This window comes from Rhinolophus hipposideros (genome assembly GCF_964194185.1).
Source record: "Rhinolophus hipposideros genome assembly, contig: SUPER_9_unloc_1, whole genome shotgun sequence".
In the NCBI taxonomy this organism is placed as follows: Eukaryota; Metazoa; Chordata; class Mammalia; order Chiroptera; family Rhinolophidae; genus Rhinolophus; species Rhinolophus hipposideros.
Genome location: NW_027669497.1, coordinates 406,466 through 424,576, shown reverse-complemented (window position 1 = coordinate 424,576; position 18,111 = coordinate 406,466). Strand labels below are relative to the sequence as shown.

The 18,111-nt window shown below is 39.8% G+C and overlaps 1 protein-coding gene across 1 annotated transcript in view; it reads right to left on the bottom strand.

Annotated features, from left to right (window-relative positions):
• Window positions 1-17,080, bottom strand: part of LOC308502944 (uncharacterized protein) — a 171,627-nt gene extending 154,547 nt beyond the window's left edge. Inside the window, exons 1-6 of the mRNA XM_081080747.1 lie at window positions 16,680-17,080; window positions 13,143-13,257; window positions 12,807-12,980; window positions 7,349-7,455; window positions 5,910-6,047; window positions 3,527-3,597 (exon numbers count right to left, since the gene is read on the bottom strand). Of these exons, the coding sequence (XP_080936873.1) occupies window positions 3,527-3,597; window positions 5,910-6,047; window positions 7,349-7,455; window positions 12,807-12,980; window positions 13,143-13,257; window positions 16,680-16,930 (856 nt within the window). The 5' untranslated portion in view covers window positions 16,931-17,080. The remainder of the gene's footprint in view (window positions 1-3,526; window positions 3,598-5,909; window positions 6,048-7,348; window positions 7,456-12,806; window positions 12,981-13,142; window positions 13,258-16,679) is intronic.
• Between the last annotated feature and the right edge of the window lie 1,031 nt (window positions 17,081-18,111).

The following is an 18,111-nucleotide window of genomic DNA, read 5'->3' as shown; positions in this document are numbered from 1 at the left end:
AAATCGACAAACCCTTGGCTAGACTCACTAAGATAAAAAGAGAGAAGACACTAATTAACAAAATCAGAAATGAGAAAGGGGAAGTTATCATGGACACCACAGAAATACAAAGGATCATGCAAGAATACTATGAAGGACTATATGCCACCAAATTCAATAACCTAGAAGAAATGGATAAGATCTTAGAAACATATAGCCTTCCAAGGCTGAACCATGAAGAACTGGAAAATCTAAACAGACCGATCACCAGTAACAAAATTGAATCAGTCATCCAAAACCTTCCCAAAAGGAAAAGTCCAGGACCAGATGGCTTCACTAGTGAATTCTACCAAACCTTCACACAGGATCTAATACCAATCCTGCTCAAACTCTTCCAAAAAATTGAAGAAGAGTCAGTACTCCCTAACTCATTTTATGAGGCCAACATTACCCTGATACCAAAACCTGGTAAGGACAACACAAAAAAAGAAAACTACAGACCTATATCTCTGATGAATACTGATGCAAAAATCCTGAACAAAATTCTAGCAAAGCGAATACAACAATGCATCAAAAAGATTATTCACCACGATGCAGTGGGGTTCATCCCCGGGGCACAAGGATGGTTCAACATCCGCAAATCCATCAATGTGATACATCACATGAACAAAATAAAGGACAAAAATCATATGATTATATCAATTGATGAGGAAAAAGCATTTGATAAGATACAACATCCATTTATGATTAAAACACTTAAAAAAAAAGGCATAGAAGGAAAATACCTTAACGTAATAAAGGCCATCTATGACAAGCCCTCAGCTAATCTCATAATTAGTGGTAAAAAACTGAAGCCCTTTGCTCTACGTTCAGGAACACAACAGGGCTGTCCCCTATCACCTCTGCTTTTCAACACAGTGTTGGAAGTCCTTGCCAGAGCCATCAGGCAAGAGAAAGAAATAAAGCCATCCAAATTTGGAATGAAGAAGTTAAAATATCACTCTTTGCAGATGACATGATGCTATATATAGCAAACCCTAAGGACTCCACCAAAAAGCTGTTAGAAACAATCAACGAATACAGCAAGTTGCTGGCTACAAAATCAACATACAAAAGTCCATTGCATTCCTATATACTAACAATGAAATCTCAGAAAAAGAAATACAAAAAACAATCCCTTTGCAATTGCAGCAAAAAGAATAAAATACCTAGGAATAAACTTAACCAAGGAAGTGAAGGATTTATATGCTGAAAACTATAAGACATTTTTGAAAGAAATTGAAGAAGACACAAAAAAATGGAAAGACATTCCGTGCTCATGGATTGGAAGAATCAACATAGTTAAAATGGCCATATTACCCAAAGCCATATACAGATTTAATGCAATCCCCATCAAAATCCCAATGGCATTTTTTAAAGAAATAGAACAAAAAATCATCAGATTTGTTTGGAACCACAAAAGGCCCTGAATAGCCAAAGCAATCTTAAGAAAAAAGAACAATGCTGGAGGTATCACACTGCCTGACTTTAGCTTGTACTACAGGGCTACAGTAATCAAAACAGCATGGTATTGGCAGAAAAACAGACACATAGACCAATGGAATAGAATTGAGAACCCAGAAATAAAACCACATAAATATGGACAGATAATTTTTGACAAAAGAAGCTAAAAACATACAATGGAGGAAAGACAGCCTCTTCAATAAATGGTGCTGGGAGAACTGGATAGCCTCGTGCAAAAGAATGAACTGGACTGTTATCTGTCACCATGTATCAAAATTAATTCAAAATGGATCAAAGACTTAAGCATAAGACCTGACACAATAAACTGCATTGAAGAAAACATAGGTACTAAACTTATGGACCTTGGGTTCAAAGAACATTTTATGAATTTGACTCCAAAGGCAATGGAAGTAAAAGCTAAAATAAACAAATGGGACTATATGAAACTTAAAAGTTTCTGCACAGCAAAAGAAACCATCGACAAATAAAGAGGCAACCGACTGAATGGGAGAAGAGATTTGCAAACAGTTCCTCTGATAAGGGTCTAATATCCAAAACATACAAGGAACTCATGAAACTCAACAACAAAAAAACAAACAACCCAATTGAAAAATGGGCAGAGGACCTGAAGAGACATTTCTCCAAAGAGGACTTACAAATGGCAAATAGACATATGAAAAAATGCTCCACATCGCTAATCATCAGAGAAATGCAAATAAAAAACCACAATGAGATATCACCTCACCCCAGTCAGAATGGCTTTCATCAACAAGACAAATAGCAACAAGTGTTGGAGAGGCTGTGGAGAAAAAGGAACCATCTTACACTGTTGGTGGGAATGCAGACTGGTGCAGCCGCTATGGAAGGCAGTGTGGAGGTTCCTCAAAAAATTACAAATAGAATTACCATATGACCCAGCAATCACTCTCCTGGGTAACTACCCAAAGAATTTGAAATCATTTATACATAAAGACACTTGTGCTCCAATGTTCATTGCAGCTTTGTTTATGGTGGCCAAGACATGGAAACAACCAAAATGTCCTTCGATAGATGAATGGATAAAGAAGTTGTGGTATATAAACACAATGGAATACTATTCGGCCTTAAGGAAAGATGATATAGGAACATTTGTGACAACATGGATGGATCTTGAGAGTATAATGCTAAGCGAAATGAGTCAGACAGAAAAAGCAGAGAACCCTATGATTTCACTGATATGTGGTATATAAACCAAAAACAACAAAAGAACAAGACAAACAAATGAGAAACAAAAATTCATAGTCACAGACAATAGTTTAGTGGTTACCAGAGGGTAAGGGGGGTGGGGGGAGGGAGATGAGGGTAAGGGGGATCAAATATATGGTGATGGAAGGAGAACTGACTCTGGGTGGTGAACACATACTGGGATTTATAGATGATGTAATACAGAATTGTACACCTGAAATTATGTAATTTCATTAACAATTGTCACCCCAATAAATAAATTTTTTAAAAAAACAGTCTCACTGCGATTCCTTCACACTGGCTAAGTTTTGTAGTTCTTGTTGTTTGCCATTTGTTTATGGGACTATGAAGGTATTGTTGAGTTCTTAGTTTTAGTTACATTATGGTGAGACAAACCACAATGTAATAACAAGAATTCATTCACTACGTGTAATCCATTTGCTGTAAAATTTAAACAAATATCCATTTTTACAAGTCCAACTTATTGTCCAACTTATAAGGTGATTATAGAAGCAACATACAACATACTAACTTAAAAATCATTTTTCTTATTTACACAAATATCATATGGGATTGTAGGGGTCATGACTAGATAAATGAGTTTCTTTTCACACAATACTCTCTCAGATTTTAAATTACCTACAATTAACTTTTATAATAATTCTGAATACTAGACTATTAAGAAAGACATTAACTAACAAAGAAAAAATATACATGCAATATACACATTTTTTAACAGCTCTTTCAATAGCAAAACTTTCTTAGTCTTACTGTATGTCTGGTAGGACCACAAAGAATACTTCACTATTAAGAGTCTTACCTCGACTGTTACTGTCAGAAGACGTTTCACATCTCCATCCTTTTTTATAACCAGAAATTAGTTGGACGTTGCTATGTATAAAAGAGGTGAGAATATTACTGTCTTAATACTGACAGGAAAACATTTATCAAAACATGGAATTCTTAGAGTATTTCAGGTAATATCTGAACTAATATAAAAACTTGAATTATCCCATACGCTTCAATTTTGTAAGTTCTAAAGGCAAACAAATAAAGAAACAAAAACTTATAGACACAGACAACAGTTCAGTAGTTGTCAGAGAGTAAGTGGAAGAGGGGATAGTAGAAAAGGGTAAAGGGGGTCAAACATATGGTGACAGAAGGAGAACTGACTCTGGGTGGTATATCACACAATGTGATATATAGACAATATATTAAAGAATTGTACATTTGAAACCTATGTAATTTTACTAACCATTGTCACCCCTATAAATTTAAGTTAAAAAAAAAAACCATAGTAAGTTGTACAAAATTTTTCTTAAGCATGTGATTAAAGAAGACAAAAAAACAAGGTGAACCAGTCATGTTGAGGGCAGTATAGTTCAGTCAGTTAATTAGAATTAGCAGGGGCGAGAGTTGAGAACTCAGAAATCCTAGTTCTATAGTCCACAAGATCCGTTTTCGGGGAAGTCACCGCTATTAGGCTCAGAGCTTTCCTCTACAAACCAAGCATCTCACTGCCTTATTTTACAGGTTGTCAGAGGATCAAATAGATAATACAGCAAAATTGTAAGGCAACGGAATAAGTTTTTTTGAGCTTTAGTTTTTGAAATTATTTTGGAATTCCAAATAAACCTAATGTGTGCTTTTCATAGGTTCTATTTAACATTCAAATGTTGCAGTTTACAGAAAATGTTTTTAATTTTGGTTATCAGCTACTCTCTTTGTGGTTTGTAATTCAGTACATCTCAGCTATTATGTAATTTGTAATTAAATGCGTTTAGAAATATGTTACCTCAATAAGGTAGATAACATAACTGCCCCTATTATCGTAGCTAATCACACCAGTGGCAGAAAAGTCACAGAAGTCAAGACCTGGCTTGGACTACTTCCGTCTCATGTCTACCTGCTGAAACTCTGACCTATCAGATCTTTCTAACCTTCCTAGGCATCCCCAGTTGACTTGAAAGATAGAACATATATGCACACTCATGAGGCGTGGAAGGGGTGCAGCTATTCTAACACCAAGTAACCTCCTTTAGATCCAGAGCTTTCTGTTTACTGGCTTCCATGTCAGGCAAAACTTTAAATATTCTGAAACCTGAGGGAGAGTCAAGTCACTGGCCAGATTTTCATTATTTTGGAAAACAGATCACTGAGCCTCATCTTAACTAAGGAATCACAGGCAAGTTAGTGTCTACTCTGGGAAAGGCGTTATGGGACCTTCCAGGACCTAAGGAAAGATACTCCATGGGATAGCAAGTGGCCTTGGGGTACAGATCTGGTAACAAAGGAGAAAGGAAAGTCTGATCTTTTCCTGCAGCATTACTAGCACCTCTCTGACAGCTCAGAAAGTTCCAACTAACATGTGCTGGCAGAAGACACAACAAGACACTCCAAAGGGTAAGTCATCATGAGGTTTGGGCTAAGATGTGGGCCCCGCATAGTTTTTCAGTGTTAGGGAAGGCTGTGTGTGGCTAAAGCTAGAAGTCCTGGCTCCCGGGACAGGGAGCTGGTGCTCTGGAATAGGGGCTGAGAATGTAAGCAAGCATCTGCATGTCAAGTTAAAAATATCGCCACTTCGAAGTCCAAATGTGGAAAACCATGGACACAGAGGACTCGGGATCAGCAAGGGAACCTGGGAGCACGGGGAGTCATGACGACAGGATCCGTTTCTATAGCAACCATGCAGCAACACAATCGATGGAAACCAATGAATGACCAGAATGACCTTCCTTCCCTCTCCATCTGACTTGTGAAAGAGGATGGTCCCCCTTGGACTTAGGGAACACTCTGGCTTCTTGAAAAATTCAAGGGGGGAGCATAGCCAATAGCCTCCAGAAAATACAGAATTTCCTGCTAAACTGTACATTTTACACCCCCAAATAACTAGTAGGAAAAGTCAGAGAAGAGACATTATTGGTACCTGACACACAGGGGTTATGCTTGGAATGAAACGGAGAATGTGGGGATCCCTAAAGATAAAGGTCTTCAAAGTTCTGGGATAAGGAATCTGTCCCTTTGCTACGTCTTACACGTCTGATCGTTTGCTTGGTTTCTGGCTGAGGATGTCTACTAACTCACTGCCATTCCCCCCCTGCCTGACCCCAGTTAGGACGTCTCACCTGTTCCCTAAGAAGTAACAGTTCAAGTGTTTGGAAGCCCAGTTTGGTGATAACTAGCATTTCAATGTACACACTTACTCCTTCAAACCCTTAGAGAAAGCATATTCTTCCGCGGTGCGCCCAGTGTCATCTCGAGCAAAGACATCTGCACCTGCCTGAAGCAGAAGCCGGACTGTATTTGAGGACTTATTCCTTGCAGCAAGGATGAGGGCTGTTCTGAAATAACGGAGAGACAACTTCACCCTTAGGAACTTTCAGTTACGTACACAGCAACATTGAGAGACTTTACCAAGTTCAATACAGTGCTTATCTGTATACAATCGACCATTTACATGCTTAAGTGTTCATCTTTGTAAATTATGTCCAAGGCTAAAATGAAGGGACATAAAAACAAAAAAAAAGCCTCTTGCCCCACTGGGTATTACCTAGAAGGTGCTAATTTAAAGTTCTCTAATAGCCAAGTAACTCTGCTGAGGTCACTTAACTGAAGTAGGTGAAGATTTCAATGAAGAATTTCCCGTTTCTTCCTTAGTCTTATATATGGTGCATCCAAAGTCAGCTAGAATTCAAGTAAGTTAAAGCTACTTGGCAGGCTCAAAACAATAATATTAGTGATAATTCTAGTAAACATTGTCATCGTTGAGTTAACGGTGCTCATAAGCATGTGCTGGGCACTGAATCACATGCCAGGTCATGACACACGACCGTACTTGAAGGAGATATTATTTCCCTCGTTTCCACATCGGGAAACATGTTTGGTGATGACAGTAATGTTCCCACGGTCACACACGTGACACGTAGGAAAGCTGAGCTTTTAACCCAGTCCTGAGTGAACTGAAAGCCCATCTCTTTTTTAATCACCCATCTATGACTTGTTTCATTAAAGAAGAAGTTTATTCAGTTAATGTTGTCTTTCTCCCTTCTACCCATACCAATTAAAAATGATTTAAAAAAACATCAAAATAGACTAGAAATGAAAAAAGAATAAAAACTGAGGAATATCTGGTAGTAGTAATTCACAGTCATTTAGGGAAAACCCTATAACATCAGTATTCCTTCAGGAAAACAATTTAAAGCAGAGTCATCCAAACAACAAAATCAACTCCTATTTATGTTTAACGTGCATCTTTTAAGGAAACCTGAATACACAGTAGAGGTTAAAAAAACTGTCAGAGAGACTAAACCCAATATTGTATCATAAACTAAGTTAGAGTCCATACTATACAAAACTAGTAAAATTACCGTGAAAACCCTTTAGCTAATATAATACCATGTGACCAAAAACTGCAATGACAAATGACATCAGTCGATATCATAAATGAATATGAATCCTGCAGGATACGGTTCTTCCTGTTCACCAGTCAGAATAATTGCTATTCTACCTAACTGACGATGTGCTGATATTTTTCACTTTGTAATTATAGGTTAATCCTCTTCTTCTTAATTTAATCTTTCTGACTTGAGTAACTGTTACCGCTCTAAAACAGTTCTAAGTTAAAAAACAAACAAACAAGTACCTTTTCCACTTATCAACTGCATGTATGTTTGCATGTCTCTCGAGTAAATATTCCACCATTTTCGGGCAGTTCTCATTCACAGCAAATAAAAGTGGTGTAAAACCAAACTGTAAAACAGAGAAAACAATTTATAGCTTAAAAAACTACGTAGTTCTAAATTGAATTTGAAAACTCATAAAAGATCCTCTAAACTTGAACATACACTAGAGAAAGTAAATAAAAAGTAGCCCTCTGTGTTGTCGTCTGCTGCTCCTTCCCTTTAAAATATCCTCCCCCTTCCTCTCCAACAGATGGACTTCCACCTCATTCTCCAGAACTCCCTTCAAACACTGACAGTCCTGGTGCCAAGAACTTTGCTCCCATCACAATCTCTATCGCACTATACAGCAGTTATTTTATCGTTCCCCACCAGAACCCAGAGCCTTCTGAGGGCAGGGGCTATTCTTCATCCCTGTATCTCCAAGCTCGAAAACATAGATGTAAATGCTTTAAGTCGTTTCATTGAATTGATAACCTAAATAATTATTTCTGGGGTAGTGTTTGTTACATTATATTCCAAAGAATATGTACTTTAGCAGAAATTAATTACTGTGCCCCAGTAGGAAGATTCCAGAAAGATCACCTGTGTTTGAAAGTATTATAAAACTGTGCTTTATATGGTTATTACTAAAGAAGTGTTTCAGGTTGCTTAATCCCGATTTGACAATACTTTTCTGTGGCAAACATTAACGTTTGAAATATCACAGAATTTCAGGGATACAGTTCGGAGAGCTTTCCAACAGAGGTGAGGTTTTCTGCAGCTTATACAAACTTGCTTGCTTCTCTTCTATCCATGTTCTCAGGATCCCAGATGTCAACTTCAGGCTCTCCTGCTCCAAAAGGGTCACTAAAGGAAGTGGACTCTAAATTAAAAAGAGTTAGGCTTCAAATGACCTTTGATTGCTTATCACTAAATGGTCCATTGGTTTTCTCCCATTATAAGACGATGGGTTTTTATCTTAGCTGTTGGTAAGCTCAATGTGAAATTTTATTCTCAGTTACAATGATAACCTTGGGACCCCAATGCCTATCTACTTTCTGAAAAAATCTCTTTTTTATTCTGGTTCTATTTTAATTGCTACTTAAAATTATTTTATAGCTCAGGCAAAATGTAACTCCGAAATAAAATATCATGGCTTATCAGTTCACGTTTTAATGCTGATCTATATGGATGATTTTTAGCATCATGAAAGCGACTAAATCACTTGCATTTTTAAGGAACCACGTTGAGGAGGATGATAGAATACTGCCTGCAATATGCATAACATCTACAACTATAACCATCATTGACCTCATAAGACTTAAAGACATTTCAATGGGTATAATTATTTATAGGACATATAATGAAAAAGGAAGTTTTTTGGTTTTTGTTTTTTAAAAAGAAAAACTTAGAATTCTAGCTTGAAAAACTCACCCTCATTCTAAGGAGATTAATATAGAATACATATAATAAATCAATATAGACTGTCTTGAAAATCTTGAAGCGTTTATCAAAATATTCTATAAAACAGGAATCGCACACTCCAGTGCTTACGGAGGCAAAGAAGGTGACCCAAGTAAGTGAAGAACCCAGGTGGGGACAGTGGCACACTAGGGAACACATGTCTCATATAAGAGGTGCAGCCTCGCCACAGGACACCCAACTGTAGTCAGGGCTCAAGGGGACCAGGCTTGATTCTTTCAGAGAAGCTTGACATCCTTACTTCTTCATGAGTCTCCAAAACTTTCGATGTTGACTCAACATATGGAGGCAAACGAAACATATTGAGGAGCCATAATTAGTCCGTGGCCCACTTGGAATTTTTTATCTGCTGTTTCCAAATGTTTGTGTATAATGTGAATATTTGTATGTAAAATCTTTCTGTTTTTTAGTATCATATGCTTCATTAAAAAACTGGGCCCCAACATGCAATAAAACTGTCATTTAGACTCATTACACCCACTTCAAGAATTTTTCCCATTCTTATTCAAACCATAATCTATTTGTATTCATTTTTCAGATTGTTAACCCAATGGATAATTACATTATAGAACTGCTGACACTAAATTATTGACACTTCCCATCTGTATTGCTACTAACTTCACGGGATTTCATGTTGAAACCTACCATCGTGATTATGCCACGGCTCTATGAATTTCACAGACATACTGAGAGAGTTTATCACACACCTTCGATCATTGCAGCAACATTTACGGTGGCCCAGAAATGGAAACAACAAAACTGTCCTTCAATAGATGACTGGATAAAAAAGATGTTGTATGCAAACACAATGGCATACTACTCTGCCATAGAAAAAAATGAAATGCTGCCATTTGGGACAACATGGATGGATCATGACAGTATTATGCTATGCAACACAAATCGGACAGAAAAAGTCGAGGACCATACGACTTCACTCATATGAGGGATATGAAACTGAAAGCAACAGACGAACAAGACAAGGAAACAAAAACTCACAGACACAGACAACAGTTCAGTGGTTACCAGAACATAAGGGGGGACGGTGGATAGTAGAAGAGGGTAAGGGGGGTCAAATATACGGTGAAGGCAGAACTGACTCTGGGTGGTGAGCACATACTATGACATATAGATGATGCATTATAGAAATGTACACTTGAAACCTATTTAAATACAATAACCATTGTCATCCTAATAAATTTAATTAAAAACAAAGAAAAGAAAACTGGAGATTTACAGAACAACAGGCAAAAAAAGCAGGTTCACAATTTCCTATTACTGCAGGAAAACCCCGCATGCAGTAAGCATTTGTTGATCTAACAACCTGAGCACAAACAAACATGCAAAACTCTTTTTTTTTTTAATTAATTAATTTATTTATTAGTTTCAGGTGTACAAAACAAGGTAATACTTAGACGTTCATCATTTATATCCCTCATACTGTGAACCCCCCTCCCCCCATCCACTATCCCTCCGACCTCACACTGAACCATCACATTATATATATAAAATTATAGTTGGCATTCATTAATGTTTAGCTTCTGATGTACAATGCCATGATCAGGTATCCACAGTATCCCTGAGGTGGTCTCCCAAATAGGACGCATGTCCATCGGCAAAACTCTTAAAGGGCCCGATTCTATGCATTAGGAGACCACCCATCAGCAAGTTTCTAAAGATTCTCAGAGCACCAGTGAATGACTGATGGCTGAAAGGAAAAAGGTGTTCTTCTTTAAGCCAGTAGATACTGCCAATGATATTTCCTTCCACTTCTCGAGCCCAGAGGTACAGACAGTTCAAAAGTCAGGCAAAGAGTGTTGGGAAGGAGAGAGCTGAAGGAAAATCACCTCTCAAACTCCACCTCTTCTAGAGATTTCTTAAGTATTTGAGATCTGCGAATTGATATATTGCACTAGTAGTTCTTAACCAAGAGTTGTATCAGAATCTCAGGGAAATATTTCTAAACAACACATGTCCAGGCCTTATTAGCTTTACATAGTCAAAACCTTCAGGAAGAGCCTAGCTTGTAAATGGTTGTGAATGTTTTTAAAGTTCCTAGGGTGACTGTGATTCGCCAGCATAATTCTAGCCAAGAACTAGTCCAGTAGACGATCACTTCAGTCTCCTCTTCTCTCGCCTATGTCACCAATTTCCTCTGATATTGAGGATTAGGCCAAATAAAAGTGGAAGAGACATGTCACTTATGAAAACCACACTTAATTTCCTGGGTAGGAGTGGAAACGGGATTAACAATTAAAATGCAACTTGATTTCATTACTGCTAAACTCCTTACTTCTCATGGGACAGTCTACATTTCACAGCAGAGTTTCGACTCTTACCTAGGTGGCTCTTTCTGCCAGAACAGATGACATGTCACTTAATTATCTGTCTTTCCTTCCTTTCCCACTTAATTACCACCTGTTCACTGCAATCTGGTGGATTCGGAGCCTTCCCAGATGTGGTCTCAGGGGAATTTAAAACTCACTAACTCTCTCTCCCAAACTAAGGATTATTATCCCCCAAAACTGAAGAGGACCTTGACTAAGCATATAAACTGAAGGAAAACAAAAATAAAAAAACCTCTGTTTATTAATTAAACTTATTGGGGTGACATTGATTAGTAAAATCACGTTGGTTGCAAGTGTCATTTCTATGATACAGCATCTGTATATCGCATTGTGTGCTCACCACCAGAGTCAGTTCTCCTTCCACCACCATTATGTTTGACCCCTTTTTCCTCATCTATCACCCCTCCCGCCTTTACCCTCTGGCAAATATTGAACTGCTGTCTGTGTCCATGAGGTTTTGAAAAACCTCTTCTTGTTATTTCCCCTCAATAGCCAAATTTCCAAATTGCCCTGCATATTTCTGATAGTTATTTCCTTTCCCTTTCCTTTTTACCTCTTAGGCTTTAGCCAATGAAAACTAAATAGCTTTATATAAATCATTTGTTTATAAATAGCAATTTGTCAACAGCGGGAAGATTACTATGATATTGTAAAATGCTTTTGTTTGTTTGAGTTTTAAGGTAAAGCCGATTTCAAAGGCAAATTTTGCTTTCCTGCATTGTTTTGCATTAATTGGAAAACAACTCGGACGTGAAAAAACACTTAAAAAAGGAAGTGTTGCCTGTTACAAGTGTTGTTTTCACAAGTAATTTATCATAAGTGCATAAAAGAGAGCTGTGCCCTCTACTGCTACTTTAGAGGTATCATCACGTAAAGTAAAATTTTAGAAAATTAAGTTCCAACTGTTTGCATTCAGGGAACACTTGAGCTTCCAAAGGTGTAAAATTGACCCTTCCTCTGTCAACCAAGGGCATTCCTGCTGGGGTTGCAGTGGCGAGCGGTGATGTATGTCCAAGAACAAAAAGGGGTGAACGCGTCCCCATCACCTGCTCCCTCTGTACACCTAAAACCCGCCCAGCACCTCCGCCAGCCTGAGCAGGAGCCCCACTCCGAGGTGGAGACCCCAAGGGGGGCCGTGGCTGGCAGAGTGGCTAGGAGCACAGGCCGATGCCCTTGCTGGATGTCCAAACGTGCTGGCCCTCCTGCCCCGATCTTCAGAATCCCCGAGGCCCGGGGTGCTCAGGGCCTGTGTCCTGCTGCTTCCCCTCCCTACCTGCACCCCCCAGCTCCCTGGCGGGACCCAGGCTCACCCATCTCCTAGGCCCTGCCCTGCAGCAGCCACCCCCACATACTTCCCTCCCCCCGGGTCGTCAGTCCTTGGTGGGCTCTGAGCCTGCCACCCACTCCCACGCAGTAACAGGACTGTTACAGGACAGAGCTGGGCCCTTTCTGTGGCCACCTCATTTCCCCTTCCTGACTTGGCTTTGGACTTGTTTCTATGGCGACAGGGAGCGATGTACAGCATGCAGTATATGTCGACTAGAAATAAAATGCTTGTGACTGAAACACACGTATAACAAATATTGTGTAAATACAGTCTGTGGATCTATACCTCATTGGTTGCTTCCATATCTGCCTGATGTTGCAGCAGCTGTTCAACTATCGCGGTGTTTTGCCCTATGGCCGCGTAGTGGAGAGCCGTGTTGTCACAATCGTCCTTCACATGTGGATCCGCTCCATGTTGTAGTAGGATTGTTGCACACTCCTCTTCCTGGCTCTCCACGGCCTGTCAGGATTACGTCATTAAATAAACGGTAAATTATGGGAATTCAAAGTAAGCATTCCACAAGTTTCCACAATTAGTTATAGTTAATTGAGATAAATTCATTTTTATTCTAAATACTAAAATAAAATCCATCTCCTGTTGACAGAGCTGGCTACCACATACCTTTATTAGAGCTGTCTTGTTTTTGTTGTCACCGAAATTCATCTGGCATTTTTTCTCTGCTAGAAGAGTCACCACTTCCGAATGGCCAAAGGTGCAGGCCAAATGGAGAGCAGTCCTATGAGGGTGAGAGGACATTTAGGACATTACAGGGCACTGTCTCAAACATGCAGCTCTGCACGCAATTGTAAACATGACGCGCCACTCCAATGCCTTCAGAACCAACATGGAGTTTTCTTCTGCACAAAGTACAATATTCACGAGCTCTGCTTACTCGCCACACTAAGGAAAGAGCAGCCTATGTGACTACAGAGAGCATGCCCTGGGGAATCAGCTCAACTCGGTTTGATCCTAATTTAATTCGACCACTTATTAGCTGTCCCTTAGCCTTTGTGTGCCTCCATTTCCTCATCAACAAAGTGGGGATAAAAACAGTAGTTAACACTGTTGTGGGCTCACATGGGAATCTATGTAAAGTGTTTACTTAGGTTCCTAGCACAAAACACACAGCTCAGTAACTGGTAATATTATCAGCATTATTACCATCACTACTACTTTACAAGACAACATTTCAATTAAGTAAAATGATATCATTCCACCTACTTTGCAGCTATGTTTTAAGGATTAAGAAAGAACACTGTATTTCAGTGGTTCTAAGATGCTTCTTTTCTCATATTTTAACACCTCTGACTCTGGAAGGCAATGTACAATTCAGAGTGCCTTGAAAGTATAGTTGGCAGCATTTAAATAATTTCTTACTGGTATTTACAAGAACCGGCATCTTACCACCCTGACGTGAAGTGAAATAATGGAAACACACCAGACCTTCCGCAGTTCTCGTCATAAATTGGCATCTAAATAAATGTTCATTCTTAAGGGCATCATGGGGAAAGAGGACTAAAATCACAAAGTAATTCTTGTTTTGATTTTCAAGAAACTTGAAGCCAAAGGAGACTCAGCATTCAAGTGACTAAGGATGGCTCCTTTCATTGTCTGTTTCGAGTCATAGATTATATGAAAATCGGACGATTTCCAGTGATCGATACTCATATTTAATACTATTGTACACTAGGTAAACAGCAAGTTTGGTTACTGTTCACAATGTCCTAACTGTAGAAATCCTTTTATTTGAAACGAGGGAGGAAAAGCTTCAATGGAGATTAGGTACTATTACGTCCATTTACAATTTTTCATTTCGCTCCTACTGGGCAACATAAAGTTTTTAAGGATGAAGAGGGCCTGAGAGATAGATTCTGAGAGTCCCGAGTAGACTGTGTCTGCTCCGTAACAGTTATTCAGTGTATATTTGATGAATAAATGGATTGAAAGAAGGGATAACTACAGCTGGAGAGTTCAATGTTTTTAAACAAAATGTTTATAGTAAAGCAGTACTTCTGCAATAGTAATAATCACTTATATGTGCTATTTTTGATTTCCATAAAGACAGAACCAAAATGATGAATCAAAAATCACTTAATGTTATAGGTAATGAAGCTCTATATAATAAAAAAATAAGTGTGTACAGAAATATAGATACATGAACTTCTACCGGCACAGATAAAAAGACTGCCTTTACTTCTGAAGAGGCTAAAAGTTGCCAGAAAATACCAATCTTTAAAAAAAAAAAATTGAAAATAGAAGTGAGAAATTGTTTTAATCTGTACAAGATTCATATTCCTGGGAATAATGAAATATTACCTGGGACTACTTTATTAATAATAAACTGTTACTAGAATTTCTGTATATGTTCAGTGTAGAGATCAGACTTTTTAAAAAAGAAAATGTCACTGTACAAATACTCAGTAATCAAGTTTGCACATATTTTTGGCTAAAATAACATCGTAGTCTGTGTGTGTGTATAATCAAAGGAATTCTTTCTCCTTTTCCAATCTACCAAAGTACATCTTTGCATGTAAACATGTATGTATTATCCATACCACCTTCAGCGGTCTCAGGTAATTCCATCCTACAGATGCACTGCAATTTATTTACGAAATGTGTTGATGTGAGTTTTTCACAATACATTGATATTGTAAGCAGTGCTGAGAAAAGCAAATTGTATGTGATTTATATAATTATTTCATAAAAACATTTTAGCACTTGGAATTGATGAGTAAAGGGAATATACATTTTTAAATGTGGTACTTATCACCAAAATGAAAAGTCACCAAACTTTGAAAAGTCTGAAGCAACTTTAATTTGAAGCAGAAGTACAAGTACCATGACTCCTCATCTTCTCAACCTTTGAGGATGGAAAAGAAGTTTTCATTTCTCTTTCAACTTTAATTCCTTTTTTTTTTTTTACCTGGGGCACTAAATATTGGTCACTTATAGATACACAGAAAGAACTTGGTCCAATTCAAAATTCGAGCGCTTTTTTCTGTTGATTTCAGACACTTCTCTATAAAACAAAGATACACTTTTCCCTGATATGTGTATGCTGTACATAATTTGCAAGTACCTTTTCTTTTATTTTGTTAGTATTATTTTCTGATATACAGAGACTATTGATTTCTTATATTGCTCAACCAACCTTCTGAACTCTTGGTTTTTTTGAAGTCTTCGCCAACATAAAAAATTGTATAAATAGGCATTTCTGTTTTCTTCTGGTACCTTCCTCATTTTGTATATTTATAATTTTTAATCTACAGTACATCTGGAACTTATTTTTGTGACATGAAAATCTAACAAATTTTCTCCAAATACTTAACAGGTATTTCTCCATCATTCATGAGTAATTCATATTTTCTACTAACGCGAAATGTCATCACTATGAAGCTCTAACATCCTGCATATATTAGGGTGTTTGGGCATTTTCTGCTATATTCCAATCATTTATCTCTCTTTTCAGCTCTTAGTAAAGAAATGGTGGCAATAGAGCACCCGTTGACACCTAGAAGGGCAAATCTTCGTCTACTATGCAGAATGATTCTTAATTTTATCACTACAATCAAAGAGACACCATGTGCAACCCAAAACTTTTAAAACCCTGAGAGTTTAGTTGGCTTGTGGAAAACTGATAACTAGAGGAAGAGCACACGCGGTGAGAAAACGAGTCTTCCTAGACAGACCACAGCCATCTTCCACTGGAAGCTTCCCTTCTAAGGCCCCTCAATAAACACCATACATACATGGGTGGACACTGATGTAAAACGGATACTGGGTTTTAGCTGATTTTTTTAGCCCACAAGTCGCTCTATTATGGGAATCAGTTTTCTCATTACGCACTTTTCTGTAGTGTTTAACAACATGGTCTAAAACTGTGCACATCAAAAGTAAAATGCTTCTTTTTCAAATGCTATACTTCTTTTCATTTCTATTACTGATATTTAGTTGAATTTGTTTAAAATTGTCAGTAAAGTGCTTTGTAAGGGGAATTATGAGTGACGGGACCTTGAGAGTTTGTCCTGGTGCTCACCACGGCGGCCTGGGCCCTGCCCCCGGGGTAAGGGCCCCACCAGCGTACCGCCCCTCCCAGGCCCCTCTCCCAGGCCCCCGCCGCCTCCGGCCCGTGCCCTGCGGCCCCCCAGGCCCGCTCACCTCTTCTGCAGGTCTCTGTCATCCAGTCTCTCTGGATGGAGCGAGAGCAGCCTCTGCACTTCTGATACGTTGCCCCTGGCGGCAGCTCTGTAGATTTGTATGCGATCTCTGCCTTGGTTGCAGTACCCGGACTCCGAGGTGACCCCACCTCCGGTCTCAGGCTGCCAGCCACCACCATCGCTCTGGGGTCTCCTTCGGAAACCCAAGCGGGACCTGACCTTCTGAAGCCCAGAGCCAAAACACTTCTTCATGGCCAAGCCACGGGCTTCAGAACCTCCTCCGCACTTCTCACGCCTGTTTTCTCCGCGCCCAGCCAACAGTAGCCTCTAGAGCAGCCAACTCCAGTCGCCACAGTATCCCCGCAGGACAGCAAGGCGGTTTGGAATCTCTCCGCCCAGAACGGCCGTCACCAAGCAACGGTGCACGGGGCAGAGGCCGAGGGCTGCGCGTGCGCACAGAGCCCCGGGGCCAAGGTCAAGGGCACCCGGAGCCCACGTGCAAGGCCCAGGCGCCTCAAGCTTCAGAGGTGGCCTGTGGGCAGCGCTGAGTTCCATTCGGACCTCGGTGGGCGCTGGCCCAGGCTTCTGCTGGGTCGTCTGAGCAAAATGAAATACGAAATTTCATTTCCTGAATTAAGAAAACAGGTATGTAACAGGCAGAGAACTTGGGGGAAGCAAAAACCATAAATGAGAGAAGAAAAAAAAAACTTTATGTACCCTAAAACTGAAATGTATTAATTTCGATGTATAAAACACAAAAGCATTTAAAAGCTTGATTTCCCAGAGAAAACTCTTGTATTTTGAAACGTTTTATTTTCAACCTCAATATCTATCACCTTAGACCCAAAAATCTTCTTTAAAAATTGGAGTATACTTTGTACTTATCTGCTTTTTGAATAAGGCCTGTGAAACTAGAAATCTCTTTCTCTTTTCAGTATATATGTTAAGAAAGAAAGGAAATTTGCTGTTTTGCCTCAGGATTTCACCGATTTATTCAGTCTAGAATGGCCAGAAAAGATCCACATTTCCAATCCTTTCTTTAGTTGGTATTATATTCACTTGTCAATTTGTGACAACTGGACCAGTATTATTATAGCCGGTTTGATTTTCAGACACCTTTTTAAAAAGCCACCTTAGGAGGCTGGCGGGCAGCACTGCGGGCCCGCGGCTCGGGGGGCTCGGCCGGCTCGGGGGGCTCGGCCGGCTCGGGGGGCTCGGGGGTCTCGGGGGGCTCGGGGGGCTCGGGGGGCTCGGGCGGCTCGGGGGTCTCGGGCGGCTCGGGCGGCTCGGGGGGCTCGGGCGGCTCGGGGGTCTCGGGCGGCTCGGGCGGCTCGGGGGGCTCGGCCGGCTCGGGGGGCTCGGCCGGCTCGGGGGGCTCGGGGGGCTCGGGGGGCTCGGGCGGCTCGGGGGGCTCGGGGGGCTCGGGCGGCCTG